This window comes from Salvelinus fontinalis, chromosome 26, assembly GCF_029448725.1.
Source record: "Salvelinus fontinalis isolate EN_2023a chromosome 26, ASM2944872v1, whole genome shotgun sequence".
NCBI classification, from domain to species: Eukaryota; Metazoa; Chordata; class Actinopteri; order Salmoniformes; family Salmonidae; genus Salvelinus; species Salvelinus fontinalis.
This window is the reverse complement of record NC_074690.1, coordinates 17970357-17984351: the sequence shown is the minus strand read 5'-3', so window position 1 is coordinate 17984351 and position 13995 is coordinate 17970357. Positions and strand designations below refer to the sequence as shown.

Below are 13995 nucleotides of genomic sequence, written 5' to 3'. Positions count from 1 at the left end.
CGGCGCTGGACGAGGACACCACTCCACCATTGTCTTTGTCCCCCTCCTTAGCGTCCTTTGAGTGGCGACCCTCACCGCCGACCTTGGCCTAGGAACCCTCACAAAGGGCCCCATCAGACTGAGGAGACAGCTTAGTACAGAGAGGTAGCTCAGGACAGAGAGGTAGCTCCGGACTGGCGGGCGGCTCATGACTGGCTGGCGGCTCTGACGGCTCCTGACTGGCTGGCGGCTCTGACGGCTCCTGACTGGCTGGCGGCTCTGACGGCTCCTGACTGGCTGGCGGCTCTGACGGCTCCTGACTGGCTGGCGGCTCTGACGGCTCCTGACTGGCTGGCGGCTCTGACGGCTCGGGACAGACGGGCGGCTCTGACGGCTCGGGACAGACGGGCGGCTCAGACGGCGCTGGGCAGACGGACGGCTCAGACGGCGCTGGGCAGACGGACGGCTCAGACGGAGCTGGGCAGGCAGGCGGCTCAGACGGAGCTGGGCAGGCAGGCAGCTCAGACGGAGCTGGGCAGGCAGGCAGCTCAGACGGCGCTGGGCAGGCAGGCAGCTCAGACGGCGCTGGGCAGGCAGGCAGCTCAGACGGCGCTGGGCAGGCAGGCAGCTCAGACGGCGCTGGGCAGGCAGGCAGCTCAGACGGCGCTGGGTAGGCAGGCAGCTCAGACGGCGCTGGGCAGGCAGTCAGCTCAGACCTGCTGAGGCGCACAGTAGGCCTGGTGCGTGTTGCCGGAACTGGTGGTACCGGTTTGTAGACACGCACCTCAAGGCTAGTGCGGGGAGCAGGAACAGGGCACACTGGACTCTCGAGGCGCACTATACACCTGGTGCGTGGTACCGGTACTGGTGGTACCGGGCTGAGGGCACGCACCTCAGGGCGAGTGCGGGGAGAAGGAACAGTGCGTACAGGGCTCTGGATACGCACAGTAAGCTTGGTGCGTGGTGCCGGAACTGGTGGTACCGGGCTGGAGACACACACCACAGGGAGAGTGCGTGGAGGAGGAACAGAGTTCTGGAGACGCACAGGAAGCCTGGTGCGTGGTGTAGGCACTGGTGTTACTGGGCTGGGGCGAGGAGGTGGCGCTGGATATACCAGACCGTGAAGGCGTACAGGAGCTCTTAAGCACCGAGCCTGCCCAACCTTACCTGGTTTAATGCTCCCTGTAGCCAGGCCAGTGCGGCGAGGTAGAATAGCCTGCACTGGGCTGTGCTGGCGAACCGGGGACACCATGCGTAAGGCTGGTGCCATGTACACCGGCCCAAGGAGACGTACTGGAGACCAGATATGTTGAGCCAGCTTCATGGCACCTGGCTCGATGCCCACTCTAGCCCGACCGATACGTGGAGCTGGGATGTACTGCACCGGGCTATGCATACGTACAGGAGACACCGTGCGCTCTTCCGCACAACACGGTGTTTGCCCGTACTCTCCCTTTCCACGGTAAGCCCGGGAAGTTGGCGCAGGTCTACTACCTGACTTCGCCCCACTCCCCTTTATCCCCCCCCAAGAAATGTTTGGGTTCTTCTCGGGCTTCCAGCCACGCTTCCGTGCTGCCTCCTCATACCACCGCTCCTCGGCTTTAGTTGCCTCCAGCTCTTCACGAGAGCGGCGATATTCTCCAACCTTAGCCCAGAGTCCCTTACCCTCCAGAATTTCCTCCCATGTCCAGGAGTCCTGTGTAATGGGTTGCTGCTGCTGCTGCTGCCGCTGCTGCCCGTTGCTACGCTGCTTGGTCCGAGATTGGTGGGTGGTTCTGTAACGGCAGCCTTCCTCCTCTTCGTCTGAAGAGGAGGTGTAGTGTTCAACATGTTTTTTAATAAACAAGACGAAACTATGAACACTTACAAATAACAAAATAACAAACGTGGCAAACCGAAACAGCCCTATCTGGTACAGAGAAAACACAGAGACAGGAAACAACCACCCACAAAATCCCAACACAAAACAAGCCACCTATATATGATTCCCAATCAGAGACAACACAAAACATCTGCCTCTGATTGAGAACCATATTAGGCCAAACATAGAAACAGACAAACTAGACACACAACATAGAATGCCCACCCAGCTCACGTCCTGACCAACACTAATACAAGCAAAACACACAAGAACTATGGTCAGAACGTGACAGTAGGTATGTGTGTGGCAACATCCAAACTTTTTTCCAGCTGATATTATCAATCAATCCATTCCAATAATTCATGACATAAGGTATAGATAGATACAACATCCTACTGAAACAAGGTCCGTATCGCTCTGTTGTTGATGGACCAAAAGAGAAACAAATCTTTCCTACTGATGAGTCAACAGGGTCAACGGAAGGTAGGCTCTGAGGCGCAGGTCTTGACACACGTTCCTGAATAATAGAGCAACATCTGAGGGAATGGGATCTAAAACAATTGAAAAATCTTTAGGTGTTACAGGGACCTTGTAAAGTGATAAGAATTCCTTATAATTGAGTAAAAGACCCTCTGCATTTACCAGTTGGCTCACCAATAGCATATTATTTTGGAACCAGTATTCTAAAAACAAAGAAGTATTTTTATACAATATATCCCGATTATTCCATATATAATATCTGTGTGGAGAAAAATTGTGTTTATAAATTAAGGACCATGACAAGAAAACCTGCCGATGAAAGCAGAAAGTTTCACTGGAACTTTGTCAATATTATAATAGCAAAACAACATGAAGTTAAGGCCACCAAAAGTAGAGAAGCCATGATGAGGAACACAATTCCAGATAGAAGTGGGTCTTCTTAGGAATTGTTTTATCCAATTGATCTTAAAAGTATTATTTAAGGTAGTAAAGTCCAGGAAATTCAGCCCACCATTCTCAGAAGTGTTCATTACAACAGTTTTCCTAATGTAATGAGTACGGTTTCTCCACAGAAAGTTGAAAAGCATCTGGTCTATCTCCTTGCTTATTTTACTGTCAAGATATAAAGATAGAGCGCCATATGTTAGTCTAGAGATACCTTCAGCCTTGGTTATTAGGACTCTACCTTTTAAAGATAAGTCCCTCTGTAGCCATTGATTTAGCTTCTTCTGGGGTTTTTTAATAAGAGGGTAAAAATTTAGTAAGTCTCTAGACTTCTGATCCTTTGTAATGGTTATGCCTAAATATGTAAGTTCTTCTTTTACTGGAATACCATAATATGAAGGTGTCACACAATCTTTGACAGCCATGAGTTCACATTTATTAATGTTAAGATATAGACCAGACGCTTTGGGAAATGATTGTATCACATTGATCGATCGATATGGGAATTTGGTTAGCGTCTTTCAGAAAAAGTGTAGTATCGTCAGCCAGCTAGCTTATAATAATTTCTTTACCAGCTATGGAAATACGTTGTACATGACTATTATTTAAAGAATTTGCAAGAAGTTGGGTGATTCATAAAAACAGGTACGGAGAGATAGGACAACCTTGCCTAATTCCTCTCTTTAACTCAAATCTAGGTGAGGTGCCATATTTCAATTTGATAGAGCTGTTACCATTTGCATAGAGAGTCTTAATAGCCTTACAGAAAAAGTCCCCAAAGCCAAGTCGCTCATGGGAGTGGAAGAGGAAATTATGCTCTACTGTGTCAAATGCTTTATAAAAATCTAAAAATAATATGAAGCTATCCTTGGTTATTAGGTCTGAGTAGTCTAGAATGTCTAATACTAGTCTGACATTGATAGAAATATGTCTGTTCCTCACAGCCAGACTGTGTTTCATCAATGATTGCATCCAGGACTTCTTTAATTCCTTTTGCAAGTAGTAAGGCTAATATATTATAGTCATTATTAAGAAGTCAAATTGGACGCCAGTTATCGATGAGCAGCACTTATTTTTTAGGCTTAGGTATCAGTGTTTTTAACCCCTGACTCATTGTAGGAGGGAGAACATTGTTTTTAATACTCTCTAAAAAGACTTCAAATAGGAAGGGAGCTACTTGTTCAGAAAGTAATCTGTAAAATGCTGATGTAATTCCATCAACACCTGGTGATTTATTGTTTTTAGATGTTTGATAGACTCTATAATCTCTTCAACTTTGATGGGTTCATCACACTGTTTAGATTCTATATCACTGATAGAGTTAACATTATTCAGTGAGTTAAAAAACATATCTTTGGATTCCTGACAGTCCATAGAGCTATACAATTTTCTGTAAAAATTGTCCACAGTGTTTAGAGATACATTTTTGGTCATCTGTAATAACACCATCAATGTTTAACTTATGGATAGTGTTATTTTTAGAGTGAAATTTCTCAAGTCTAAAGAAATAGGATGAATTCTGTTCTCCCTCCTCAATCCATTTTTTCCTAGATCTAATAAAGGCTCCTTCTGCTTTTAATCTATATATATTATCCAGTTTATTTTGTAACTCAATTATAGCAAGATTACTACCATAATTTCTAAGGTATTTGGACACCTCAAATTTAAAGAGCTCCCAGTTCTTGCAATAAGATTTTTCTTCACAAGCCCTTTCCCAAAAGTGTGAGAGCAGATATTTAACCTAAAATTTAACTATATCATCCTTGCGCTTCACATTGTTTCGTAACCCCCTAGCATTAAGATAAAGTATAGACAAAGACAAAACAACAAAGACTATATAAAAGTATAAACTGTAGTAGGATGAGTCAAAGACGTAAGAGCAGTGAACGTAAACGATAAGGAACCGAGATCTGCACCATTTAAGTAAATTTAAAGTGAAAATATTCTGAGAAATAAAATACAAAATAATAATTTAAATAAAAGGGTACCTACTATTTTAAGTGCATATGAAAACTGATCATAAAACAATTGAATAAAAAATGTTATACATAAAAAATAAATACAGCTTTCAGTCTTCTTCGTAAGTTTGTAAACAAAATAGGTGTTCTGGTCATATAAGAACAAACTAATAAATTGAAGTACCTGACTATTCCGAAAAATAGTCACCTGATGCTTGTTAGGTAACCATATGCCTGACCTTATAATAAGACCAAAAAGCTTATTTGAGTCAAGATATCGCTTTGTGGCTGTGCTATCTAGTGGAGACCTTAAATAACCACTGTGTAAATGACTGGTAATTGCAATCTGGAATCCTTGGGACGTCCATACCCTAAACCCTTTATTTTATTTAACTAAAAACCCTTAACCCCTACACTACCCTAATCCAGTGTTTCCGAAACTCGATCCTGGGGGCCCCAAGGGTTGCACGTTTTGTTTTTTGCCCTAGCACTACACATCTGATTCAAAGGCACAATCCTTACTTATTAACCTTAATAGCCGTAGGGACGTTCCAAGTATACCAAATATCCCCGTCAAAATTTCAAACCATATCCGGGCGTTAGGTCAACTTGCATGCTGGGAAAGAAAGAATTTAATCGCTGCTCCGCACATGTTAACAGTCGTGTTCGCTGTACAGCAACATTAGCAGAAAGAAAAGATAGCAGAAAACATGGCGAAGTCAGGCAAAGTAAGAATGACATCTAAAATATACTTATTATTAATGGCGAACTGGCTCACTGCAGTTAGTCTCACACGGCCACACGTGAAATGACATTGTTGAACGCTAGCTAATTAGCTAAGTTAACGTTAGGTAGCTATTGCTGAACTCCGATGTTACTCTGCCTAACTGTGTGTTCATGGAATGTTTAATTAGCAACTTTGTATCACAATTTACTTGAAACGTGTTCAACGTAATGAGTTATAATGTATCTATTTCGAATGCTCAGTATTGGCCTGTTCTGTTTGATTGACGATTATTAACCAATCACCAAAGTCCACACCATGACTTGCAATGTACTGAAACGTTCATTCCCCCAAAATGTTTTATAGTCAACCCAATTAAAGACCTCTAAAAAGAAAACTGGAAAGATCAGTGAAGACAATAACTCTGGTAAGTGGGCCAGTGTAACTTTGGCAATAAATAAAATGATTTGCCCCAGGTAACAAATGCTTTGAGGGGTGGTAAGAAGCGTAGACGGTATATCTGCGTATGACATCAAGTCCCAACATGTAGCCTAATTGGAATGGTGATAATGTTCATATGAAATTCCTTAAATGCAAAACAATGTTTTTAAATTCAGTAGGTATTTCCAATGTCAATGAATATTGTTTGTGTAGTTTCAGAAGTGGAACAGGTGGACACAACTGGTGATGCGGAAAAGGTTCAAGTCCAGGGTGAGGTCAAAGAACAGAACGGAATTGTAACCAATATTTGCCAGATGTCACCCATTAGTTATTTTTCATCAGGGCATCTATGGAATAGTGTTTTAATACATGTCTGTATTTCTCTCCAGCTGTTGCAGCAGCCCCAGTAAAGAGAAAAGCGGAAGCAGAGGATGAGACTTCTCCAGCGAAGAAAACAAAGTGCATTAATGATGGTACGATTGTGAACAGCCGTAAATATCACCCCCTCTGTTTGAGCGATGTGATGGTTTCAGTGTGCTGACATGCATCTTGTTTTTTATTTTTAGGTTTTTGTCTTTTTGTTGGAAGCTTGAACACATCCAAGAAAGTGGAGGAAATTAATGATGCCTTGGCAAACTTTTTCACAACACATAGTCTGTTGTTTCAGGATATTCAAGTGGACATTACAAAGTGAGTACTTGGCAATTTTATGCACTGCTTAAACTTAACCTCTACAAATGTTTGTAGATTTCTTCATGATACAGTTTCTTCCCCATGTTTTTGTGCATTCTATAGGAAATTTGCATATGTCAACTTTTACACCGAGGAAAACTTAACAAAAGCCCTTGAGCTGAATGGGGAGAAGATCCTGGACCGAAAGATGAGGCTAGCCAAGGCCAAGGTCAAAGACCCCACAGTACATGACAAAAAAGGTACTAGTCTCATCTTGAGTGAGTTATCCTTGCTACTGTTATATTTGTCATTTCTAGAATTGATTGATTTCCATGTAGTGACAGTCTTTTTCCTCACAGCTAAAGATGCCAGGACCTTGTTTGTCAAGAATATCCCATTTGCAGCAACAAAAGAGGACTTGAAGAAAGTCTTTGACACGGCTGTCGAAATCAGGTTTCCTGGAGGCATTGGCGCCCCAAGCAAAGGGTGAGATGCAGTGTCCATTTGATATTTATGTGAAATGGCTAGTTATGTCTATCCCAGGATTCTGTTCTAAACACGTCTATTGCATCCATTTCGTTGTGACAGAATTGCCTACATAGAGTTCAAAACGGAGGCCACTGCTGAGAAAGTGCTGGAGGAGAAGCAGGGGATTGATGTCCAAGGCCGTGTAATTGTTATTGACTTTTTGGGAGAAAAGAGCCAACAACAAAAAATAATCAAAGCTCCAGGTAAAGATGGAAAGAAATTAGGTCAATGGGAATTCAATTACTGTAGAAGTGCAAGGTACTTGAATAGCTAGCTATATGGCTAGTCATGCTGTTCGTTAGCATCTTCAAGATTAAAGTATGTTGTAATTCAGTGATTAGTTGACATCTTGTTTATCATAGTTCTCTGAAAAGTGAATGAAGTTAACATGTTCTCATATGTTCTGTTCCAAAGCTGAGGCCACACCAAATAACAAATTACTGGTGACCAAACTTGCTTACTCTACAAAAGAGGAGGCCCTAAAGGAAATCTTTCTCAAAGCAGTCAGTGTCAAGATACTACAGAGCAATGGTAAACCAAGAGGGTGAGTGAAGGCGTATGTTGTTACTGCATCTGCTTTGTTGAGCTCTATTGAAAATGTTGAACACCATCAAATTGCATTTATTTTTATTAAATGATTTAAGTATTCATGTGATTAATTTCATGTTCTGACTGGAAATAATTAAATTGTGACAATTGGGCCTTTTTCTTTCAAAAGTCATGCCTTGATTCAGTTTGAAAGTGTGGAAGATGCCAAAGAAGCCCTGGAATCATCGTTAAACAAAGAGATTAGTGGAAGAGCCATCAGAGTAGAGTTCAGCCAGAAGGGGCCAGAAGGTGGCAAAGGGAACTCTGGTAAATATTACTATTAGACTTGCCTAATGAACGTCTCATCGCAGAGAATTGGTTGGCGAATCATTTGAAGTTGTTTGGCTGTGTGATCATGCATACTTCTGTAATGTGTGTGTGTTCTCTTGTAGTTCCTTCAAAGACGTTGATGGTCAGGAATCTTGCCAACGAGACCAGTGAGGAGACTTTGAAAGGTGTCTTTGAAGGTGCCATTGAAGCTCGAGTCACCAAAGACAAGGAGACTGGCATATCTAGAGGGTATGTGGTGAAAATTGTCCCCCTTCAAATCACATTTTTACGTTGTTGATGTCCTTTGAATACTCACAGTTGGCCACTTCTTAAGGTTTGGCTTTGTGGACTTTGAGAGCCCAGAGGTCTGTAAGGCTGTCAAGGATACCATGGCAGACCTTCAGATTGATGGGAGCAAGGTGACCCTGGTCTATGCCAAACCCCCGGGTGAAAGAGGACCTCGTGGAGAAGGAGCGGGCTCCAACAGGCGTTACGGAGGGAAACCCGGAGCTAGAGGTGGCTCTGGAGGCAGGGGTGGACGAGGAGGTGAGATCATCTAGGTCAGGGATGGTTAACTGGTGGCCCGCCTTTTGTAGGCCCGTAGATCAATTTCCACCAGGAGGACCTCAGCCGGGGTCTCAATTTACTGTTGAGCGTTAGTGATAGAATACACAAGGTGCAATTTGGTTGTGTCGGATGTTTTTCTATTATGTCTTTTTTTTTTTTTATGGTCAATTTTGTCCAGCGGCCAGCTATCTAAACTTATGGGGGGGGGACTGTGAACATTTCTCGCCGCCCCATGGCAAAATGTCAGGAAATTAAAGATGCATTATGCAAAAGCTAGTAAGTATAGCGTAGAGAATGATTGTACCATCTTAACATCTTAAACCACTGTGAAATATATTTTCCATGAACAGAATTTTTCTTGGGGCCCCCAAAAGGCTAGGGCCAACTCTTACTGCTTGTGTGGGTATGGATGTGGGTAAGCAGATACAAGCGCCACTGTGGCCCCTTGTGATAAGTTCAGATTTTTAGGGGAGGGTTGATGTAGGTTGAATTGAAGTTGCAAAAACTGATGAGAACATGTCAATTGATACTTCATACTTGATGTATTCTCTTTACTCCACTTGTATCTACCAACAATTCTACCAACGTTGTAAGATGCTTTCGTTTGTTGTTTTTTAGGCAGAGGTAGTGGCGGCGGAAAGAGGACAGAAAAGAAGTAAAGGAAGGTGCTTTTTTAAATTTTTATAATAACAATGGACTGCTGCAACAGCTCTAATTCAACGTCTACATTTCCTGGCAAGTTTGTGATGGGTACCAAACGATTATAAGAAACAAACCAATTTGTTTAGAGATTTATGTGAAAAGATTCTACCACGTTGTTCATACATAACGATGAAATGTCTGACACATTGTACTGTACATGTAACGTTTTTGTCTGTTTTACTTTAGTGTACCTTTTTAATTGTTAATTTCATGTAAAGACTTTATTGAAGACTGGGCAATTAAAAGGTCCCCAAATTTCAGATTTTCAGTTTTTTTCTATGATTATTTTGTCTGTCTTTTTTGGGGGAGCTTGTGTTTTGTTTGAGACAAATTCTTAAAAAAATAAAATAATGTACAGTGTACAAAACATTTAGGAACACCTGCTCTTTCCATGACATAGCTTTCACCTGGTCAGTCTATGATCACTTGTTAAATCCTTCAATCAGTGTAAATGAAGGGGAGACAGGTTAAAGAAGGATTTTTAAGCATTGAGACATGGATTGTGTATGTGTGGCATTCAGAGGGTGAATGGGCAAGAACAGACTCAAAACGGGGTATGGTAGTAGGTGCCAGGTGCACTTTTTTTGTCAAGAATTGCAACACTGTTGGGTTTTTCACGCTCTGCAGTTTCCTGTGTGGATCAAGAATGGTCCACCGCCCAATGGACATCCAGCCAACTTGACATCTGTGGGAAGCATTGGAGTCAACATGGGCCAGCATCCCTGTGGAAAATTTTCGCCACCTTGTAGAGTCCATGCCCTGACATATTGAGGCTATTCTGAGGACAAAAAGGGGGTGCTCAATATTAGGGTGTTCCTGGTGTTTTGTACACTTACTGTGTATGAGAAGTTTACTTTACCAGAATGAATGTAGACCAGAATTTAATTTGTATTCAAAACTGAAATATGCTATTTAGATTGCCTATACTGAGTGACAGTCCACTTCTCTAGACACTGAATGAAGTCAGTATATTTTGAGGGGCTTTCTTTTTAAAAGGACACTGCTGGACCAATTACAGATAATTGATAGAAAGTTGTGTTTTATCAAAAGAACAGTACTGCCATGTATGAGAGACACATTTTAGCATATTTTCCAAGAAGCTTAGCTAGAACATATTTTCAAGATATCAGCTGTTGCTTCAGTGAAAGTCTGAAGACTAGCTCAGAACAAGCACACAACATTTGGTGAATGAACGAGCGTTTGAAGCTAAGATATGATACAGAAATGTCCAAATCCACAACCGTTACGGTATTGTAAGTCGCTCTGGATAAGAGTGTCTGCTAAATGATTTGAATGTAATTCTAACCTTGAAAAAGGATACTGACAATGAAAAGAGAGAAACCAATTGGGCTTTTAAGGATAATTATGAACATGGTTTCATTTGGAAATGACAACTTTCTTTGTACTGCTTCAGGTTAACTTTTCCACGAAATCACCCATATATACAGTACCAGTCAAACGTTTGGACACCTGCTCATTCAAGGGTTTTTATTTTTACTATTTTCTACATTGTAGAATAGTGGTGAAGGGATCACAAGTAAATTAACACATATGGAATAAAGTAGTAAACAAAAAAGTGTTAAATCATGTTTTATATTTAAGATTATTCAAAGTAGCCAACCTTTGCCTTGACAGCTTTGCACACTCTTGGCATTCTCTCAACCAGCTTCATGAGGTAGTCACCTGGAATGCATTTCAATTAATAGGTGTTCCTTGTTAAAAGTTCATTTGTAGTATTTCTTTCCTTAATGCATTTGAGCCAATCAGTTGTGTTGCGACAAGGTAGGGGTGGTAAACAGAAGATAGCCCTATTTGGTAAAAGAACCAATTCCATATAATGGCAAGAACAGCTCAAATAAGCAAAGAGAAATGACAGTCCATCATTACTTTAAGACATGAAGGTCAGTCAATCCGGAAAATTTCATGAATTTTAATAGTTTCTTCAAGTGCAGTTGCAAAAACCATCCAGCGCTATGATGAAACTGGCTTTCATGAGGACCGCCACAGGAAAGGAAGACCCAGAGTTACTTCTGCTGCAGAGGATAAGTTCATTAGAGTTGTCAGCCTCAGAAATTGCAGCCCAAATAAATGCTTCACAGAGTTCAAGTAACAGACACATCTCAACATCAACTGTTCAGAGGAGATTGCGTGAATCAGGCCTTCATGGTTGAATTGCTGCTAAGAAACCACTATTAAAGGACACCAATAATAAGAGACTTGCTTGGGCCAAGAAACACGAGCAATGAACATTAGACTGGTGGAAATCTGTCCTTTGGTGAGATGAGTCCAAATTTGAGATTTTTGGTTCCAACCGCCGTGTCTTTGTGAGACGCAGAGTAGGTTAACGGATGATCTCTGCATGTGTGGTTCCCACCGTGAAGCATGCAGGAGGAGGTGTGATGGTGTGGTGGTGCTTTGTTGGTGACACTGATTTATTTAGAATTCAAGGCACACTTAACCACCATGGTTCACAGCATTCTGCAGTGATACGCCATCCCATCTTGTTTGCGCTTAGTAAGACTATAATTTATTTTTCAACAGGACAATGACCCAAAACACACCTCCAGACTGTGTAAGGGCTATTTGACCAAGAAGGAGAGTGATGATGCTGCATCCGATGACCTGGCCTCCACAATCACCCGACCTCAACCCAATTGAGATGAGTTGGAACGCAGAGTAAAGGAAAAGCATCCAACAAGTGCTCAGCATATGTGGGAACTCCTTCAATACTGTTGGAAAACCATTCCTTATGAAGCTGGTTGAGATAATGCCAAAAGTGTCAACGCTGTCATCAAGGCAAAGGGTGGCTACTTTGAAGAATCTCAAATATAAATTATATTTTTATTTGTTCAAAATAAAATTGGTTACTACATGATTCCATATGTGTTATTTCATAGTTTTGATTTCTTCACTATTATTCTACAATGTAGAAAATAGAAAAAATAAAGAAAAACCATTCAATGAGTAGGTGTGTCCAAACTTTTGACTGGTACTGTACATTTATATACATACTGAACAAAAATATAAATGCAACATGTAAAGTGTCGATCCCGTGTTTCATAAGCTGAAATAAAAGATCCCTGAAATTTCCAATAGCACAAAAAGCTTATTTATTTTTACTACCCTGTTAGTGAGCATTTCTCCTTTGCCAAGTTAATCCATCCACTTGACAGGTGTGTCATATCAATAAGCTGATTAAACAGCATGATCATTACACAGGTGCACCTTGTGCTGGGGGACAATAAAAGGCAACTCTAATTTGTGCAGTTTTGTCACACAACACAATGCGACAGATATCTCAAGTTTTGAGGGAGCATGCAATTGGGATGCTGACTGCAGGAATGTCCAACAGAGCTGTTGCCAGAGAATTGAATGTTAATTTCTTGACCATAAGCCGTCTCCAATGTCGTTTTAGAGAATTTGGCCGTACATCCAACCGGGCTCATAGCAGCAGACCACATGTAACCATGCCATCCCAGGGCCTCCACATCCGGCTTCTTCACCTGTGGGATCATCTGAGACCAGCCAGCCGGACAACTGATGAAACTGAGTATTTATCAAATCAAATCAAAATGTATTTGTCATGTGCGCCGAATACAACACCTTACAGTGAAATGCTTACTTACAAGCCCTAACCAACAGTGCAATTTTTAAATAAAAAATTGGTATTAGGTAAACAATAGATAAGTAAAGACATTTTAAAAAACAGTAAAATGACAGTGAAAATAACAGTAGCGAGGCTATATACAGGTGGTACCGGTACAGAGTCAATGTGCGGGGGCACCGGTTAGTCTGTAATAAAGCCCTTTTGTAGGGAAAAACGTATTCTTATTTGCTGGGCCTGGCTCCCCAGTGGATGGGCCTGGCTCCCCAGTGGATGGGCCTGGCTCCCCAGTGGATGGGCCTGGCTCCCCAGTGGGTGGGCCTGGCTCCCCAGTGGATGGGCCTGGCTCCCCAGTGGGTGGGCCTGGCTCCTACGTAGGTGGCTGCGCCATGGCTGCATCCCTGCCCAGTCATGTGAAATCCATAGATTAGGGCCCAAATAATTTATTTCAATTGACTGATTTCCTTATATGAACTGTAACTCAGTAACATTGTTGAAATTGTTGCATGTAGCATGTATGTTTTTGTTCAGTATATACTGTATATATATATACTGTAGGTTTTCAGTAGGTGCCCATTTTGCTAATGTTTTCTTAGTCAAAAATGTCCAACCTGGTGTAAAATGTACGTGATGTGACCGTAATGATTGGAATATTACACACATTGTTATTTGATATCAGTCGATTTTAGGTCATGGTTAAATGTTGTAGAACACTGCCATCTCTTGGATAGGCATGATAGGGTAGTGTAAACCGATGGAAGAAAGATTTCAGAATGAATTGGAACATTTTCTTATTTCCCCCCAACAGAAAAATCTTGCATGCAAGTAGATGTAACACATTGAGATGGATGATGCAAGCCCAGTCTTTGAGGTCTGTTTTAACCAAAGATGGTGGATAAATTAAGATGTCTTACTCAGGTTGTTTACCATTGGAAAAAAAAGTTTCCATATATATATATATATATATATATATATATATATATAATCCCTTTGCTGGAGTCAATGACCAAAAGAGCCCTCTTTGGCCTCATGGGTGGAATGGTAATAATATTTTTAATAATTAAATAAAGATTATTTTTAAAAAACAGATGAAAATCTGGTGTGTCTATGTCAAACAGTTTTGTTATATTTCAGTCTTCTGTGATGTATATAAAGTGGAATATTGGGATGCAATCTC

The 13995-nt window shown here is 41.6% G+C and overlaps 1 protein-coding gene across 1 annotated transcript; it reads left to right on the top strand.

The window, feature by feature from the left end:
- Nucleotides 1-5328: 5328 nt before the first annotated feature.
- Nucleotides 5329-9474, top strand: LOC129823790 (nucleolin-like). The gene is made up of 13 exons (XM_055882763.1): nucleotides 5329-5450; nucleotides 5813-5873; nucleotides 6101-6157; nucleotides 6277-6360; nucleotides 6454-6577; nucleotides 6683-6819; nucleotides 6919-7045; nucleotides 7148-7290; nucleotides 7502-7631; nucleotides 7806-7942; nucleotides 8068-8194; nucleotides 8280-8491; nucleotides 9131-9474. Exons 1-13 carry the CDS (start codon nucleotides 5433-5435, stop codon nucleotides 9169-9171), a joined length of 1398 nt encoding a protein of 465 aa, XP_055738738.1. The 5' UTR covers nucleotides 5329-5432; the 3' UTR covers nucleotides 9172-9474.
- Nucleotides 9475-13995: the final 4521 nt, after the last annotated feature.

Bases quoted from the DNA above. Each gene is read 5' to 3' on its own strand.
- LOC129823790 (XM_055882763.1), top strand. The intron at 7,632-7,805 runs GTGAGTGAAGGC...TTCTTTCAAAAG, and splicing joins AGCAATGGTAAACCAAGAGG to TCATGCCTTGATTCAGTTTG. The intron at 7,943-8,067 runs GTAAATATTACT...GTTCTCTTGTAG, and splicing joins AGGTGGCAAAGGGAACTCTG to TTCCTTCAAAGACGTTGATG.